This window comes from Chelonia mydas, chromosome 1 (assembly GCF_015237465.2).
Source record: "Chelonia mydas isolate rCheMyd1 chromosome 1, rCheMyd1.pri.v2, whole genome shotgun sequence".
Taxonomy (NCBI): Eukaryota; Metazoa; Chordata; order Testudines; family Cheloniidae; genus Chelonia; species Chelonia mydas.
The window spans coordinates 277,642,185-277,660,441 of NC_057849.1; the positions used below are offsets into that span (position 1 = coordinate 277,642,185).

The window sequence follows — 18,257 nt, forward strand, 5'->3', positions numbered from 1 at the left end:
AAACACTGAGCTGCACTGGCTGCTTATGAGTGGGTCCGGGTGGAATTCAGTGCCAGTGTTGACATTTAAAGCCCAGAGATCAGGTTACTTGAGACACCTGTGCCATGTGGTCTTTTAGTTGTGATCAGCTGAGGAGCTTGAACTTGAGGTCCCTCTCTAGAAACAAGAGCCATCTGGCAGTGCATTCTTTGTGAAGGCCCCTTGACTGTGGGACTCATTTTCCTCTTTGCACTGCAAGAGCCTGCAGTTGTTAACCTTCTGCACACTCTTTTGGGCCTTTGAGGAGATGTGAGGGGTAATGACGTGTTCCTGGAAGGGGTTTTACCTATTTTCTGCTGATTGATGTTTATGAGCACAATATTTTGATACTGTGGAATTTCTACTTGTTTAATGGTGTCCAGACCTTGGGACAGCAGCTTATTTAAATGTTTTTAATTTGAAAGAAATAAACGGATAAAAAAAATAAATACAAAATTGCACAAACAAGGCCAAGCTTGGGGGATGACAAGCCTGGAGGTTGTCTTGGTCTGGCTTCAAGAGGGGCCTGGGCCAGACTGTGAATGAGTACTAGACAGGAGAGTATTAGTCAGACATGCCAAACCTGAGAAAAAAATGCAGAAATTGGGCTTGGTTTTGGCTTAATTGGCTTGTGAGTTGCTTGTTGGCTAGTTTTTGGCTTGTAGCCTGTTGTTTGTTTAGCTTGTAGCTTCTTTTTTTGATCAGCTCCCAGAATGGGGCGGGGTAGGGGGCAAGCAGGAGCATGCAGGGAGAGAGTCGGGGTGCACAGCAGGCCCACCACAGTCCCAGACTGCACACCGGGGGATCTAGTCACAGAGTGTTGGGGTTCTTAGGGATTGACTTGTTTGGCCTTGTTTTGAAATGGGGTTAGCCTGATTTTTGGCTCATTGTGAAAGTCAGGGTGCTTATTTACCACGTGAAAGTTATCAACTGTGGTACTAGTGCTGCTTTATCACTCCAAGAGCAGAAAGCTGCCTCTGGTGTTCTACACCACCATACAGGCAGGAATTGAAGCAACCGTTCGCCACAGGTGTGCCCTGGCTTGACCAGGAGCAGCAGCCCACTAGAGCCCTTATTCTGGAAGATCTCAGTCTCCTGTGCTAGGGGAACCCAGAAGAAGCACTGAAACCCCACTCACAAGAACAGAGCAGGAGTGTTGAGTAGCTGTCCCAGCAGGTCTGGGTCAGGGGAGAGAAGATGCCCACAGGTTCATGTCCCTGACATTCTCAAAGGTCCCCCTCTCTTCCTGGAGGGGAGTGGGGAAGACAAAAGCTCTCACCTCCCGCCCTTGGCTCACCTCTCCCCATGGAGGAGGCAGGAGAACAGTCTCCTTCTGCCAGTTCCTTTCTCCCTATGGAGGGAAAAGGGAAATAATTTCCCTATGGCTATAAAGTCTACAATTTCCTTCCCTGATACGTTACATGTCATGACAGATGAAAATAGGATTAATTTAAATTGTACCATTTGTAACAGAGTAAGATGCAGTGAGTAGAAATCTATATATTCCAGATTCAACTACATCACATTCTGTGTTTACTAGAATGCAATGTTTCTTGAAAATAAATAAAATAGAAAACCACATCCAATATTCATCATGTCATTTGTTTTGGATGTACTGCCACTGAAGATATTTTTTCTAGTATGCTATATACTTTGTATGTATTGTATTTAAATACACCTCTCCTGGTAGACAGGGCCGGAATAAGGTTCTGAGGGGCCTAAGTCTAATGGGAAGGAAGGGCCTAAGTATGAATTACCTATTGCAAAAGAAATTATGAAGTCATCAAACATTTCTCTACATACATATTTATTTATGTAAAATTAACAAATTTATTCTACTCTCACCTGTCAGGCCAAAGGGGCAGGGCTCTGATACACTCAATGAAGCCACACCAGGTGCATAAGTATAACTGGTTTTATTGCCAAAGTACAATAAGCTTCCCAGCCTTCACGCCTTACTAGATACGTGCTTTCGAGCAACCAAGCAAGCAAGCATGCAAGAATCAGTGCTTATGCCCCTTCTGCTACGGACAGTCCCAGACCCTCCAGCCTTGTCCTTGAGGGCTTGTAGCAGGCGCTGCTCCAGCATGGGGAATTCCTGGGCACCCACAAGGCCAGGGTCCTCAGGTGAGACTGTTTGTCTAAAGCAATTTGCATAGCTGTTTTTTATCATCTCTTTCTAAGGGGGGGCATGTACCTCCACAAGCAGGCTCTGGCAGGAAACACTACTGTTTTCTATTCCCACACTTAACACTCTCAGGCCCTCCTTATCTCTTTACTTGTTTGTCCAGTTGAGTGGCTGCAAGCCAGCCCGGCAGTCCAAAGCCAGTTCACTACTAGCTATCCCCGAACCATTCTGTAACAACAGGCCAAGGTAACTTGCAGTCAGCCCCACATCGCTACACTCAGTTCTTCAAACAGATACTTCTGAGTAAGAGGTAGCACGAGGAATGCTACGCTATCCTTCTCTTAGGCCTCCTTCCTCCTAGGTAGTGGAGTGCTTGTCTGTACGAGGATGAACATTGCAACATTCCCCATCCTGCTCACCTCTTCCAGCCTTGTGCTTCTACCCTCAGCTCTCCACATGGCACAGTGCAAAGCCAAGCCCTGCAGGTATTTTCCTCAAGCTATGGATTCTACACCACATATCCCATCTCACTCTGACTGCAGTCTGAGAGGCAGCCAGCTTTTATTATGTACAAGAAAACCCTCAGGTGTAAAATCCACTGGAGCAGAGGAAGTAGTAGTGGGAAAATTACATTGGATGGCATTGTATTTTAGGCTGTCTTGCTCTGAAAGCTGCCTCCCAGTGTTGCACTGGCTGAGGACAATGAATTACTGTTTTCACATTGAACCCAAATATTATTTGTGGGATGATACAGTTTGTGTAGTTAATCTCCAGTGATTCACCACATCAGGCCATTCTGTCACCAAGCTCTTCCACAATTGGAATCATGGAATAGAATCATAGGACTGGAAGGACCTTGAGAGGTCATCTAGTCCGGTCCCCTGCACTCATGGCAGGACTAAGTATTATCTAGTCTAGAATGTGTGATCAGCAGCTCTGACATGAGGTTTTTTAAGCATGACTTCTGGGTGCACCAGCCCCCTACGGTTTGCATTTGTTTGTTTCAAGCTTTCTGTATGGTAACAGCTAGAAGTGACACAGATCTTTAGATGGTTGCCCAATCATAACATTTAGCACTTCTGTACTATGTTAGCTCTTCAAAATCGCTGTACAAACATTAAACAAACTTAATCTAAAGCCTTTCAGCTTCTGAATGACTAGGAGTTGACAAAACAGAGCTATTCCCTGTTGTGTTCTCTGCCCCCCTTGAACAAAAATACTTAATTGAAAATCAGCATCTTAAAAGAACCATTAAGGAGCTTTCAAAAGAACAGTCAAACCAAGGTTGCTGTAGCGACACCCTTGTTACATCAGGTCTGGAGTTTGTTTAAGGCTGGTGTAGAATGAAGGGTGAGCTTCCTGTTTTGTTTGCATTTGTAAATCAAGCAGACCTTGCTTATTTTTTTCCCTTAAAGTGCTCAGAGTTTAGGGGAGGAAGGTGAATGAGATTCTGCTTATACCAGGTGTGAAAAGCAGAAGGGACTAAAATCTATTCTTGTGCAAAAATCTGTTCTCCCGAAAGTCAATAAGGCTACACAGGTATAACTGTCAGCAGGAATTGGCCTGTGTTCTCATTCCCTTCTCGAACTATATACATTCCATGCTTACCCAACATTTTCCACTTGGGAAAGAAGCTGGTTTGAGTTGGGGCAGAAAAATGAGGACCAACTTCAGCTTTATTTAGCTTTACGTTTTTGGAATGAAACCCAAAAGAAATCAAAGGTGAGGTACTTGTATGATGGATTGAACTACTAGAGAACCAGCAAATGGACAGAACCTGCCTTTAGCCTATTCAGCCAGTCTTTCTATCATAGCCTGCTAAGAAGTGGATTTAAAATCCTTGAGGGAGAGGGAAGGGAGAAACTGACAACATTGTGTGTTGAGCTTCCTCCAGTGCTTTTGCAACCCCTTAAAAGTACAAAGATATGTTGGCTTCTGGAAATAGGCTGAGCATAAGGAAAGAACTTGGTTGCCTGTGCATCCCAGTACAGAAAAATACATCAACAAAAAAAATTGGATTTCTTTGATTTTTAGTACAGTTCAATACAGTATTGAACACAGTGCATCATAAATCTGAAGCCCCTCGATGGAAGGTACTGTAATATGTAAAGTACTGGTATCCAGAATGGGAGGTTTTGTTTTGTTTTCCCTACAAATGTGTGGGAATTCGTTCCCTATACATGGGAGGGGTGATAGTTCTGGCTGGAGCTGATAGAGCGTGTGCAGGTTCTGTGCGAGCTTCCCACCTTACCGCTCTGGTACTGCCTCTTCCCCCCCGCCACCTCCTTGCCCTGCTCCCCCCCCCACCACAGGCACTCACCAGTTGTCCAGAAACAGGATCCAGCACAAATAGATGATAAAGATGGGCACTAGGACCCAGCAGGCAGCGTCCTGGAGCTGCCTGCCAGCCTCAGCCAAGGGGAGGGACAGAGGGAGCTTCTTCCTTCCGTGACAGCTAAGCAGAGCTCCGGAGAAATTGGGGGTGTGGGATGGGGGCGGGGGGGGGGGGAACAAAGCCTCCTCAGACCACACCCGTGGCTGGCATGGATTCCCATGGTAACCAGATTTTTAGTGTTTGGTCACCAGTGTTAACCGGATACCTGGCAGTGTGTTCCTGCCACTCGGGGAGACACAAACGGGAGGGAGCGGAAGCAGCAGGGTGCCAGCAGAGCTCCTTCCAAGCCACAGGGGGCTGCTTTGCCTTTCCTGCTGGCCAGAGCGCTCCAGCAGGCCTGCGTGAGTAAGCTCACTCCCCCACCTCACCCGGCCCGGAAGCGCCCCCTGCCTGACCAGTAGGGCCTAAAAATAGGAGGTCCTAAGGCTATAGCTTTATTAGCCTATGGGTTAACCCGACCCTGCTGGTGTACTATGCACTTGAAAGGGTATGGTAAGAGGCAACAATGAAAAGCTACTTACCTGAGTGTGAGCATTTTTTCTTGAAGAAGCAGTAATATTGGAATAAGAGCTGACAGATGAGGTGGTGTTCAGGTCATCCGTGCTGAGGTTATCAAGAGTGTCACTGAGGCCACTACTAACTGAGCTGCTGTCATCCCAGCTGTGGAAAAAGAAGGATATTTATTTACCCACTCAAAGCCAATGGACAGGAAATGTCCTCAAAACAATAGTCTCTATAGTACCTTTTTTGCATGAGGTTTACACAATGAACATTAAGTAATATTTGCTAATGTACAATACGCATTAGTTTTCAGACATTTCTAATTAATCACGCATTTTCAAATGTGTACTAGTAGCTGTTCAATTAGTGAAAGACCAGGACGTCTTTAAAAATGTAATATCAGCTCTGGGCAAGCACTAGTCTAAGTCATTAAAAGAGGTTGTTTCATGCTTCATTGCAATCGCATTCAGTACACTGGCAGGGAAATCCATTAAAGCTACCTGTATTGGTAGCCAAAGCATTATTAACAGCTTGAAGTACCCTATGGATTTCCAGCCTACAGAAAAATAAAGGAAATATCTCTTCTTCAGCCTAATCAACTGTCAGTTAGGCAGCCTATAATTCCAATAGCTCTGTTTTCTTGTCTCAGCCTTTGTCTGGTGGGTGTGCTGTGTCATCAGAGCAAGATTCTTTGATCAAACATTCACTGGAGCTGGTTACTTAGAGAACAGAAGTTATACATTTCATAGAAACACAAACTATTGTTGCTATTGTCCTTTCTGCTTCAGGAGATCTGGGAAGCGGGTATGGAAGAGGGCTATGACAGCTCTATGGCAAGATCATCTACATATTCTCATGCAAGCCCTATTTTTAACCTGGAGGGGCTGGGGTACAAGGAGTTAGAAAAACTCCATCTCCAACTTCCTTACAGAAGAATTCAGAGGAAACTCAGTGATGGGAACTGTAGTGAGCTGGACTGGCCCTCCCCAGACACAGAGGAAGAGGGTGGCTCCACCCCCTCGTTGGCGGAGCCCTACCCCCTAGCTCCACCCCACAGGAGCCAAGGGACGGGGTGGAAGTATAAAGGCGGGACCCGGAAGCTCAGTAGGGGCCCAGCCACTGGAGGGGATACATGCATCCCCTGAGCACTCGTGCTGGGAGGTGACTGCAGGCCCGCAGAGTGCAGATGACTGGCCCAGACCACCCGGACACCAGGACGACCTGACCCCGCAGGAGACAGATGACTGGTCCGGACCGCCGGCTGGCCCAACCCCGACAGAGCTTCTGCTGGCAACTGAGGCACCCGCTGATCACCTTACCTCACTGGACCAGCAGTGGAGAGGGAGTGTGGAAGTGGCCGAGGGATAGTAGACCCCTGTCTGGCTGCAAAGCTGGCAGAGGGTCAGTCATCGTGTTGGAGCTGAGTGACTTTGTTTCCTGCCAGGCTCTGAACCAGCACCTGGGCTCATTAACTGCCTGCAGCCCCACCTGAGTGAGAGTTGGAGCTTGGTGACTTTGTTTACTGCCCCGCTCTGAACCAGAGCCTAGGCTGATTGACTGTTTGCTGCCCTGCCTGAGTACAGGCTGGAGCATGAGACTCTTTGCTGCCCCGCCCCGAGGCTGGGGCTCCATAACTGTGTTTATTGTTCGGCCCTGACCACAGGCCAGAGCTCATATCTCCTGTCACCCCCCTGATTCCCCACATCAGGCGACCCCCAGAGACGTAGTGGGGCAGATTGGCTGCCCACAGACCCGGAGGAGGAGGAACCACTCCCCTCAACGGACCACTCCCCTCAACGGAATCTTGCAGCATTTCCTGGCCCCTACTCCACTTGAGTATCTCTCTGTAGTGTTACAATCTGATCCTGAGTTTTACATCCTATGGGGAAAAACTCACACAGGGCAGAACTGGGGAGTTAAGGAGATTAGGAGAAATTCAGATCTTCCAGGTGAATGTCAGCAAGTATAAAACTGCCACAGAACAGACAAAAGTGGTGCCTGCTACTACCTGAATTCCAAATAAACTATTTCATACAACTGCTAGTATCATGCTACCAAGAAAAGGACATAAAGTTATGTTTTGTATGCCTCCATAAATGAGAGAGTAGTAGTACTAGACAGGCAATATGATAGCCTCTCTGCAGAGTTCAGCCAACAAACTTCCATCCTGGCCTGCAGTTCCCTTATTAATCCAGGTCTGGATCATTCCCTCAGCAGTTTTATTCTTTAATATAGGAGCCAGCCAGTCCAGTGAGTGTGAAAAATTCAGTCTATCACTTTTAACGTTTAATACTGAAATTCGATTCATATCAAATAAGCCCTAGCGACGTTATTATGTCGGGGCCTATAGACTCCCAGAGTTGTAAAAGGCAGATTCTGTAAGTCCTACACTTTGCATCCAAATATATTAAAAACTGGAGCTCCTATTAACAGGTTGAATAAAGCTAGACACTGGGAATCTATAGTATTGCTAATATTAGAGCAGGGAAAACAATGGAAAAATCTGGCAATCCTTGTTGTACATGTGCGTCTACAGAGGGTTAAACCCACATATTCATTACTACATGGAAGGCTTTGGAATGTGACAGTAGCAGCTACAAATAATCTAGATGTTGAGGAGATCAGAAAGTTCAGTGCACTGGCCGGTATCCTAGCAGCCTCAGAGACCGTTACTTTGAATACTGCAGCGGTAGAGACTCAATTTAGTACATGACTTCAGTGGCAAAAGAAACTTATTTCAGAAGGGTGAGAGCAGACTACAATACTGCACTCTCTGGTATTCAGTGTAAGGGCTACAAATAAATAGAGCTTCTGCACCATTGCCATGTCATAGACAGTAAACACGATTTAAGAATGCAGTTTTATATCTGATTGATTCTAAAAACATGCTGCATAAACCCCACATTGACAGGGAAGGGGTGAAGGAGGCTCTAAAGGTGTACTAAGGGAGACCGGACCACTTTAAAAGAAGGAAGCTGCTGTCCATAAGGGGAAGTGCTGAGAAGGCTGTGGCTCTTGAAGCAGCAGAAGGAACCCAATGCCATAGACTTCCCCCGCTCTGTGAAGAGTCTGTGAAACCAGGGGCAACCCCAGCAGCAGGGCTGGCTCCACGCACCAGCGAAGGAAGCAGGTGCCCGGGGCGGCCAATAGAAAGTTGGGGCGGCACGTCCGGGTCTTCGGCGGCAAGTCCTTCATTCCCTCTCTTCCTCTTCGGTGGCAGCTCAATTGTTTTTTTTTTTTTCCTTCGCCGCTTGGGGCGGCAAAAAAGCTGGAGCCGGTCCTGCCCAACAGGGGGAGACTCCTTTAGCTACCTGTCCAGAAGGACTGCAGTAAAGCTGCTATGCAGGCACCCCTGAAGTTAGGGGGTGCCACTGACCTTGTCTCTTTTTGTTGATCCCAAAAGGGGCTTGTTCTCTGTTGAATTTGAACTTTTGCTGTTCCCCACCTGTGAACAAAGCAAGACGGCCTGTAAAGGCAGGGCCCACTGCGAGAACTAAAAGGCTTGGGCCTGGACTGGGCCGAGCCTGTGGTGGTAACGGAGCATGGCAAGGGGCCCCAATCCAGCTAGAGAGGTGCCCCAGAGAGACTCTTTTACACATGCCTTACTAGGACTTCTATTTGTTTCCACTAATCATTTATATCTACTGCCTTTTCACCCTTTTAGCATTGTCTAATGTGACAGATAGGGAGCTTCACAGCCTATAAAAGCCATTATTCAAATACTACTTGTAACCTAGGTATATACTGTTTGCAGTACTGTCAAGCATAATAACTGGAAATACCTTTAATTATAGTTAGATATTATCAAAGACAGTATGCCCTGGCAAATACAATCAGAAGCAGGATGTGATATTGATGTGTTGTATGCTGTCACAGGCACCATGTTTGAGTATAAAATACTAAGAACAAAACACACCCATTTTATTAAACCTTAGAGCATTTCTCAGAGCTGGACAACTCGCAACAATATTTTTTCAATCTTTAACTCCAATTTTCTCTTTTCTTTACACCTTTAATCCTTAGTTAAGGATGTCACCATAAACCTTTCAGGAAGAAGGTTCAAATCTTCTAATTTATCTCAGTTTTAAAACTACGTAACTGAAGCATGTTCACAAAATCTACATACAGACAGTCTCTGTATTCTGAAGCTCAAGTGCCTTGGCGGAATTAATCTTTCAGATCATGTTTTCACTCTCCTATGGCTTCTCGGTGATGTTTCACACTTGTCACGAAGACTCACTCAGTGTTTTGGTAAGCTCTGGAAGCACTTCTGGCGGCCTTAGAAGATATGCAGAGAAATGCTTGACATCTACTCTACTGACCTTTCAGAGTTTTCACTACATATGGCTGGAATATTTCTCTAATCTCAGGTGGTCAGAAGTCTTCCAAATGTTTAGGAGCTCTTGAACACAATTTCTGCCCATGCTCAGTCCCAATTATTTTATTTTATTTTTGTTCCGCTCATACCATCGTAGTTATTTGTTGGTTCTGGGTTTTTTCAGCATCTTTCCTTTGGAATCTCTTCAAGTCTGGTTATTCACAGTATGCTGAAGTTGAACTAGAAGCACACACAGAAGTGTCCTCAGCCTTCTTTCCCTCTGAAATTCTGCTGAGGATAGTCCATTAAGCTAATTATGTTGAAAGATGCAATGCTTTGCATCATACAGCAGATTCAGAAATATTAAAGATGGAAACACCCTACAAAGTAGGTAATGTAAGTTATTCTTCCTGGTAGTGGAAGATTGTTCTCGAGTGCATTTTAGCGCACTGTCCAGACTACTTTTACAATGTTCATGTAACTGCATCACTTCTCTTATTATAATACTACCATTGTTATTTCAGATTCTCAGACATTACCTCCCTATCAGTAGGAAACAGATCTAGTATGGCTTCTCTAAGGCTTAGGTTATCTCATTTCTGGATAATTAAGTTGTCCTGTATGTAATTTAGGACTCTCATTGATGGTAAATGTTTAGCTGTAGCTATTATCAAGCAAACGTTTGACTAAAGACTGTGATGAGTGTATTATCCTGTAGAAAGTTCTCAGGGTCATACAGCCTTGAGAACTGGTCCAAGGATATTTCCTTCTACCTCTCGTCTATTCCTGGTGATTGGGAGCAGATACACACAGTAACTTCTGGTCCTAATTCCTTTTATCCTTCAATACACTGTTCACTGTCAAACTCAGGAGCATTTTAGAGGCTTCTGACATATTGTATAAGTCTTTAATCTATTTTTTCCTTTCTATCTCTCCTGCATAATCATAAAGGTGGTTGGTAGCACTATCTATTAGTAAGGTTGCCTGATACTTCCCATATAAGATCGTGTTTTCAATTGCTTGTAACTTTGCCAAAACTATAATTGTTTGGACTGAAATTTCTCAAGCCAGATGTCTATCTCAGGCTGATTTTTTTTTAAACTTTAGCCAAGACCGTTCAGCTGTTTCTTACAATGAGACTTGGGGAAAATAGTGTTTTGTCCATATTAAAAAACTGTGGTGACCTTTTTGAAAATTTCTTCCACTCCCATGCTTTGGAGAAGGAAACTTGACTTTTGGCAAGGGGATGGCCTTTGTATAAGGGATGTGCCTTTTTCTGTCCTCATAAAATATAGCCAAATGATAAACCGGGGTCGGCAACCTTCGGCATATGGCCCATCAGGGTAACAAGGGATGGGGGAACATTGACATTTGATGAGAAGCCAGAAAATGGAGAATTGGGACTTGAAGCCAGCAGTGATGCGAAACAGATGGAGAGGTGTGTGACTTGAGGCCAGAGACAGGGAGAGAGAGTTCTGATGAGGAGCCAGAAGGGGGGAATTGGGACTGGCTGGGCAAAGAAAGTGGATAAGGAGCTGTGGGCCAGGAGTCTGGGACTGGGAGTCTGGAGGGTGAGATTCAGTCTTACTGGGCAAGGAGACTGTGATTGGCTAGATGAGGAGAATGAGGCAGGGGTGAGGCGCCAGGAATGGGGAAGAGACAGAGACGGGGAAGAGACTGGGACAGGGTAGAGGGGACATGCTTCTGGGGAATGATTAGAAGAGTGTGCCCCCCTAGAGCACAATCCTCTTTAGAGCCTGGAATGGAACCCAAGATTTCAGAGTTGCCCCCATTTTTCTGCTGTCTGCAAATACCTGTGAAACCCAATAGCACAATGTGTCTCATCCCTCTTTACTGTTGGTCCACATAGAAGATAACAAAATACTACTGCTATCAGTTACTGTGTTAACTCAAGTGGCTGAAGTCTGTGTAGAGGAACTAAAGGTTCCAACCCTGCTGATTACCAATGTGTTTTTTTCCCCCATTTGCTTTTTAGAAAAAAACTAGAAAATTACACACAAAATAACTATGTTAAAAGAACATTAGTAAGATTGCAAAGTCAAGCACTCAAAAATTAGCAAATGCCAGAATTAAGGTTGCCTGTGTAACCTTAATTTGCCCCCTTGCACATATGCATTGTGATATAGTCTTTAATTACATAATCATAACTATGCCACAGTCTTTAATTACATTTTTTCACAACTACCACTGCCTCATTCAATGCACTGGATGGAATAGAGGTGGTGATGAATTGGGATTTTATTGTAAAGGACACTGTTTTATGAACCTCTCCTTCATTTATTGCATAAGTTGGAAGGCAGGTAGTGAAAGAGGCAGGGTACTGCAGGAAAAAAAGGATGCTTTCAGCAGTTGAATGCTGCCCTTCAGAACTGGACAGGGACGGCGAGTTATATGGGCCCGTGGTGCCTGTACTTCGGGAATATTCAGGGCCCGGGGGCCCATCTCCACCAATGTTTGGGGCTGGGTCTCAAATTGGGCACTCAATATTAGCAGATGCTTTTGACCTTACTCTCGCTCTGCCTCTAGTCTCCATCTGTAAAATGGGAATAACACCACTCTTCATCTTATAGGGCAGTTGTGGAAATAAATTCATTAATATTTGTGACACACTGAGATACTATAGTGATGAGCATTATAGAAAATCCAATGAGGAAACTCAGTCTTCAGAGTAGGATTTGAAAAGTGTATAGTAAATAAGGCCTAGTGACACACACTGAACAACATGGAGAAAATGAAATATCTAATAGTTCATAGTACCCTTCATTCTGTGCACTGAATGGGACAAGGGTCCTGTGAAAAAAAATTATGTGATCATGTAAATAATAACTATCATAATGCATATGCACAAAGGGGCAGAATTAAAGTTGCACTGGAAACCTTAATTATGGCATTTCCTAACTTTTCAGTGCTAGACCTTGCACCCTTAATAATGGCCTTTTAACATACCTGTGGGGGTTTGTGCGTGTGTGTGTGTGTGAATATTTATCTATACTTACCTTCCAGTTCTGAGAATTATTCCAAGGTTTCAGTCATACTCACTAGGTTATAAGCTCCATCCAAAAGCTTATTTCCCATGTTCCTTGAAAGCTGGGTAAAGACACTTCTGTGCACTAATTTTCCTAATGTTTCTCCTTTTGTTTCAGAACAATTCAGTTCTTGTTTCATAAGTTAGATTGCCTAACAGATTATTTCAGATGGCTAAAAGAGAATTCTAGTTACTCCTTGCCTAACAAATCCTGCCAGTTTTAAAGCCAAAAATACCCCTTCTACTTAAGTGGAGACCATCACTTCTGAATTGTCTCCTCTTATCACAGAAGGCAGCCTATTAATACTTCATAAATCCAAATGCTATATGAAAAGCGCCAACTGCCTGAACACAGAAGACATTCCATGAATTCTATGAATGAAAAACTTGCTCTCTACACCAGTTACATGTCCATTAGTTAGCTTTCAATATCACTCTTCTCCTTGTTTCACCAGACAGATCTTGGTATAGTAATCTTTTTATGGTTCTAATTGACCTGACTAGCTCCCAGTTATTCTGGAAATATTGTGGGCTAATAGTGAGGTGTCTGAAGTCAACATGTGTATACGTGTGTATACTGTTAGACTGCAGAGCTGGATGAATTTATAAACATTTTTCCTACATGTACTGTCTCAAATTTAAAAATAATTTACAGTCAGATGTGCTGATGCTACTTTTGTGTTTGTTTTCCATGAACATCCAAATGACTGAGATTGACTTGTACTAATGGTCACAAAAAGCTATTTTTAAGCATATACACAAAAGTGTTTTCACTAAAATATTTGATAAGGGATCAGACATTGCTCAACATAGCAGGGGAACAAAGTTCCCTTTGCCAGAGCTCTGGCACAAAGGCTATTAAACAAGCCAGACAACACTTGACTAAACCCTATGCAGTTAACACCTGCAGACATATGCAATTTCTTTGTGTCAGTGATGGAGGTAATGGCAGAAAATTACAGACCAGAAAATACATCCTCTGTGTCCTGCACATTGTTGAATACAGTTTTGACACTCAATAAATAACAAGTATTAACACTGAATGTAATTTAAGGACTTCAGTTAGTAACAAGGACTTCAGGAACCCATGTTTTGTACAGACTGATTTTAGCTTCTGTATGATGAGTGGATGTGGTGCTGATAAGTTTTGCTAGCTCAATGCATTCCTAAAAAATAATCAACATCTATAATGTCCTTTTACAGAAAATGTCACTACTTGCGGTCAAGGTCTGCCAGGCAACACTGTAGGACGCAGTGGATATAGTAATTGTTCCTTCCGTTCCCCAGCCTTTATTTATATGAGCTTATATAAGGCCCTGAATTTGCTAGCTCAGTGCAGGTAACCCTACTGATCACTGCACTATTGCTTGGAATCTGTCTCCACCCTGGTGTATTTCATTAATTTTTGAAAGCATCTCAAGCCAGAGTGCCCTAAAGCTTCAAATGAAAAGCAGACCATCAGCCATATAAAGGCAACTACAGTCCAGTCAGTGTGCTATAGGGTCTGTTGGAAGGTTACTCTGGTGAATCCAACTCCCCGCTTTGTCACAGTTTGATGCATTTCTTGCAAGTCTCATTTTTCCTTTGTTCAATCTTGATTTCATGCAGGCAGTTTCATGATGAAAGCAAAAAAAAAGTCCCTTTATGCTTTCTGGCAAAGCTGTGAATCTAATACGGGGATATTAAACTAGGTCTCCATTGACTCAAGAAATTTGAGGAAATGAGCAACAAGTACATTGACACCCTAACCCAGCTAGAGAAAGCAAAATAGCTCTGTGTTCTATTAAACTGATCAGTCTCTTTCTGATAGACTGTTGTCAATATCATGTTGAAGAAAAGAATAGTTTTATTAATGGTGGATCACACGCTATCCTGAATCTGCTATACTGCTCTACTGAAATCTATACAAGGGGCACGAACCTCACTAGTTTCAGATGGTGACATTTCTTCCTAAACATTGCTTTTGGCATCACTTCCCACTGATAAGGCAGCCGATTCAGTCCCCTTCTATTTGATCATTATACTTGACCCATAAGTTGTCTTTCTTAGGATATATTCAGTTTTAGAGGAAAAACAATAAGTTGTCCATCAAAATAATTGTGCTGTGCATGAATCAGGTGAGGTATTTCAAGTAGAGACAGGGAAGTGTTAGTACCATTATACAAGGCACTGGTGAGATCTCAGCTGGAATACTCTGTGCAATTCTGGTATCCCATGTTTAAGAAAGATGAATTCACACTGGAAGAAGTGCAGAGAAGGGCTACTAGGATGATCAGAGGAACGGAAAACCTACCTTACAGAAGAGACTTAAAGAGCTTGTCTTGTTTAGCCTAACCAAAAGAAGGCAGAGAGGAGATAAGATTGTTCTCTATAAATACACCAGAGGGAGAAATACCAGGGAGGAAGAAGAGTTATTTAAGTGCCAATGTGAACTCAAGAACAAAGGAATATAAATTAGTCATCAACAAGTTTAGGCTTGAAATTAGACAAAGGTTTCTAACCATCAGAGGAGTGAAGTTCTGGGACAGCCTTCCAAGAGGAGCAGTGCGGGCAAAAAACCTAACTAGCTTCAAGACTGAGCTTGATAAGTTTATGGAGGGGATGGTATGATGAGACTACCTACAATTGCATGTAGCTGATCTGCAACTACTAGCAACAAATATCTCCAAGGGCTGGTGATGGGGCACTAGATGGGGAGAGCTCTGAGTTACTACAGAGAATTCTTTCCCAGGTGTCTAGCTGGTGGGTCTTGCTCAAATTCTCAGGGTCTAACTGATCACCATATTTGGGGTCTGGAAAGAATTTTCCCCCAGTCAGATTGGCAGAGACCCTGGGAAGTTTTCCCCTTCCTGTGCAGCATGGGGCACGGGTCACTTGCACGTTTAAACTAGTGTAAATGGTGGAATCTCTGTAACTTGAAGTCTTTAAATCATGACTCAGCCAGAGGATTGGGGTCTGCAAGGGGTGAAAGTAGATGATCATGATGGTCCCTTCTGGCTTTAAGTCTATGAGTCTATGATTTTCATCAAAGACTTCTAACCTCAATAACAGCACTTAGACTCAAATCCTGCCCTTTATTTGAGTTATGCCTGGCACAACCAAAATGGGGGTGGGAAGTCACATTAAGTCCTATGCCATCTTAGGATCCCACCACATAGGAGGAATCCTCAAGTGGGGCCAGATCAGCCATATTTCTATCTGCTTTGTGCTGCCAATGTGGGGGCCAGGATCTGGCCTTAAGTGTTTATGATCTGTTTTACAGTGACACATCGAGCATGTATTAACAGAGACATAAACCAAACTCACTGGTAAGGCCTGTTTTAAATTTGAGCATAATTAGGTTTGGCAGATTTCATTTTTATAATTTTGATGATTGATTTTACTTAAAGATTTGATTATATTTTTAACTATTTTTATAATTGCTGAAAATTAAGGGGCTGGGTAGGAATTAGGGTTAGGGTAGCACTGACCGCAGGGTTACAGGGGGCCCAAGAGACTGGGCACAAGGTGCGGGGCAGCCTGCAGTCTGCTGCAGAGCGCTGGAAGGCTGCGGTCCTAGTGGGGCAAAGCAGAGACCCTCAGCACTCCCAGCGAATGAGAGTGTGGGTCCGGAACAACAGGGCTACAGAAGACGCCCTGAACTCCTGCAGAGCCGGTGACACCCTATCCTGCAGGTGTAAGGTATGGAGAAGGCTGCATTCCTGGAACAGCAGAGACGCTGGGACACGAATGCAAGGAGGATGACGAGCTGTCCCACTGCTGAACGGCTCTGTCCCTAGGTAGGAACCGTTCAGCAGGAGGGTGGCCTCTCCCTTGTCAGAGAACTTGTCCTCTGCCTCGCAGCCCTGCCCAGGGATCCCAGCTTTGCCCTGTCAGGACCACAGCCTTCCCCACACCTTAGGCCTGCAGGGATTGGTGTCACCTGCCCTGCGGCAGTGCAGGGAGCCATACATAGCTCTTCTGCTATGGGCATGAGGGAGCAGGTCCATGACAGTGGGGCTGCAGAGCTGGTGATTCTGGATCCCTGAAGGCCCAAGGGAGGGAGTGGGGGAGAGGCTGCAGTCCCGCTGACTGTTACTGCTTGATAATTTTAAATGTTGATTTCAGTGTGTCAGCTGCAATTGACGTTTACTGACATCTATCAAATCAAATCCTGCCAAGGCTAAACATAACATTCTCTTTCGCGGAGGTGTCTTGATATGTAGGCAACTGCTCTTCAGTCTGCCATCTGGTGCTATGAGATCACTCTCCCAAGCTATAAAAATTTCCAGTAGATGCTATTGTTGGTGCCCTGACACCATGGCGACAAGTGATTTAGAAATGCTTAAAAGACCACCCACCATTTCTGGAAAGTTTAACAGATACTGAGCAAAGCAAGTGAAGATTGTTGGAAATGTGTTTAGTTTGGATTCTCCCATATCCATATGTTGTGCCCACTAGGCAGTTCTCTTACAGGGTTGTTACCAGCAAGAATGACAATGGGAATGTCTGAAAGGCGTATTTCCTTCCCTTTGGAGTAGTAACTTGCTACTAGCCCTTGGCACTGGGGGTGAGAGGGGAAGCTAAAATTTTCCCTTCTGTGACTGCAGAGGAGATGTGGGGAGGCCATGTAGGAGGCATGGAGTTTTATTCCCACTTATGTACCTGAATGGCTGCATAGGTCAAGCTACAACTTGGACCTTATTGAGGCACTTGTAAGAAACCTGCTGTGGCATCTAGTTTTGAAAACAGTATGATGTCTGACCATGCAGCTAGTGTTTGGTCCATTGCAGGAATTAAGCAGAAGAGTGCTGGTAGGAAACACCTTACAACTGGGCTTATTCTTGGTGATGTAGATGCATATTTTTATGTGTACTTACTAACTGCTAGCAGATTGCGATTTCCTTACTATGGGCAAGATTGTAATGCCCCCTTCACCCTCTGGATAGTACCTTAATGCCACGAATAGTGCCACTGAAGTCAGTATGACTACTTGTGAAGTAAGCTGCTACATGCAGTGTAAAGGTATCACAAGCTAGCCCCATGTTACTGATGTCGCCACACTGTGCCAAAGCCTGCCCTATGCTGTATGTGTGAGCTGGCGCTGGAAGAAGGTGCAGGGAGTCTTTTTGCCCCCCCCAAGCAAGGCAGCAATAGGGAAGAATGCCAGTTTCCTTAACAGTTCCATGGTCTATTGGTTAAGGAGTATGATGCATCTCTCAGCCTCTAGACTAGCAGTGTACAGTGTACTCTAACCGGAGGTGCATGGTGCTCCTTTAGAGAGAGCACCAGTAAAGTGAGCTCTGCGGTGCAGTCCAGGCTGCTGCCCTGAGCTTTGCACTGTGCTGATCCTCTGCTGCCTCTGCTCCCAGCATAAACCAGGAGAGCAAGGGCAGGATTTAGCCTTGAATATAGATATTCTAGCTAATCCCTGAACAGACTTGTGAAAGCAGAAATGATTTCCCAGCTCATTAAAGAGAAAAGATAAGAAAATAATTGGACTGTTTTACTCAAAGCAACACCCCTCCTTATGTCCCAATATATCAACTGGCAAACTGTCTCCTTCCAAGTTCAATCCATCATCTATTAATCAATGTTAAATCTTCTACTCTGGGCACTGCAGCTCATTATTTATATAACAGCGACAATGACCCTTAACAGACAGATTAAAGATGGCACTAAGTACATAAAATCAATACGTTGTTTCAAACCACAGACTGTGAGAATCAAAGTAAGAATCCAGCCAAAAATTTACATGGGTTATAAATTTTGCTATAGCTATTCTCCCCTCAGAGCTAAATGAAAACATACCCAGCTAGAGTCATACTTCACCTCCCTTTGCTCTGCAAGTGCAATGCATTCCTCACCTGTC

At 44.3% G+C, this 18,257-nt stretch overlaps 1 protein-coding gene across 10 annotated transcripts in view; it reads right to left on the reverse strand.

The window, feature by feature from the left end:
- The window catches only part of NAV3 (neuron navigator 3), a 352,628-nt gene that overhangs the window by 88,885 nt on the left and 245,486 nt on the right, over nucleotides 1-18,257 (reverse strand). For all 10 annotated transcript variants that reach the window (XM_027819622.3, XM_007057255.4, XM_027819623.3 and 7 more), the window contains one exon: nucleotides 5,063-5,201. In XM_027819622.3, coding sequence (XP_027675423.2) covers nucleotides 5,063-5,201 — 139 coding nt within the window. The remainder of the gene's footprint in view (nucleotides 1-5,062; nucleotides 5,202-18,257) is intronic.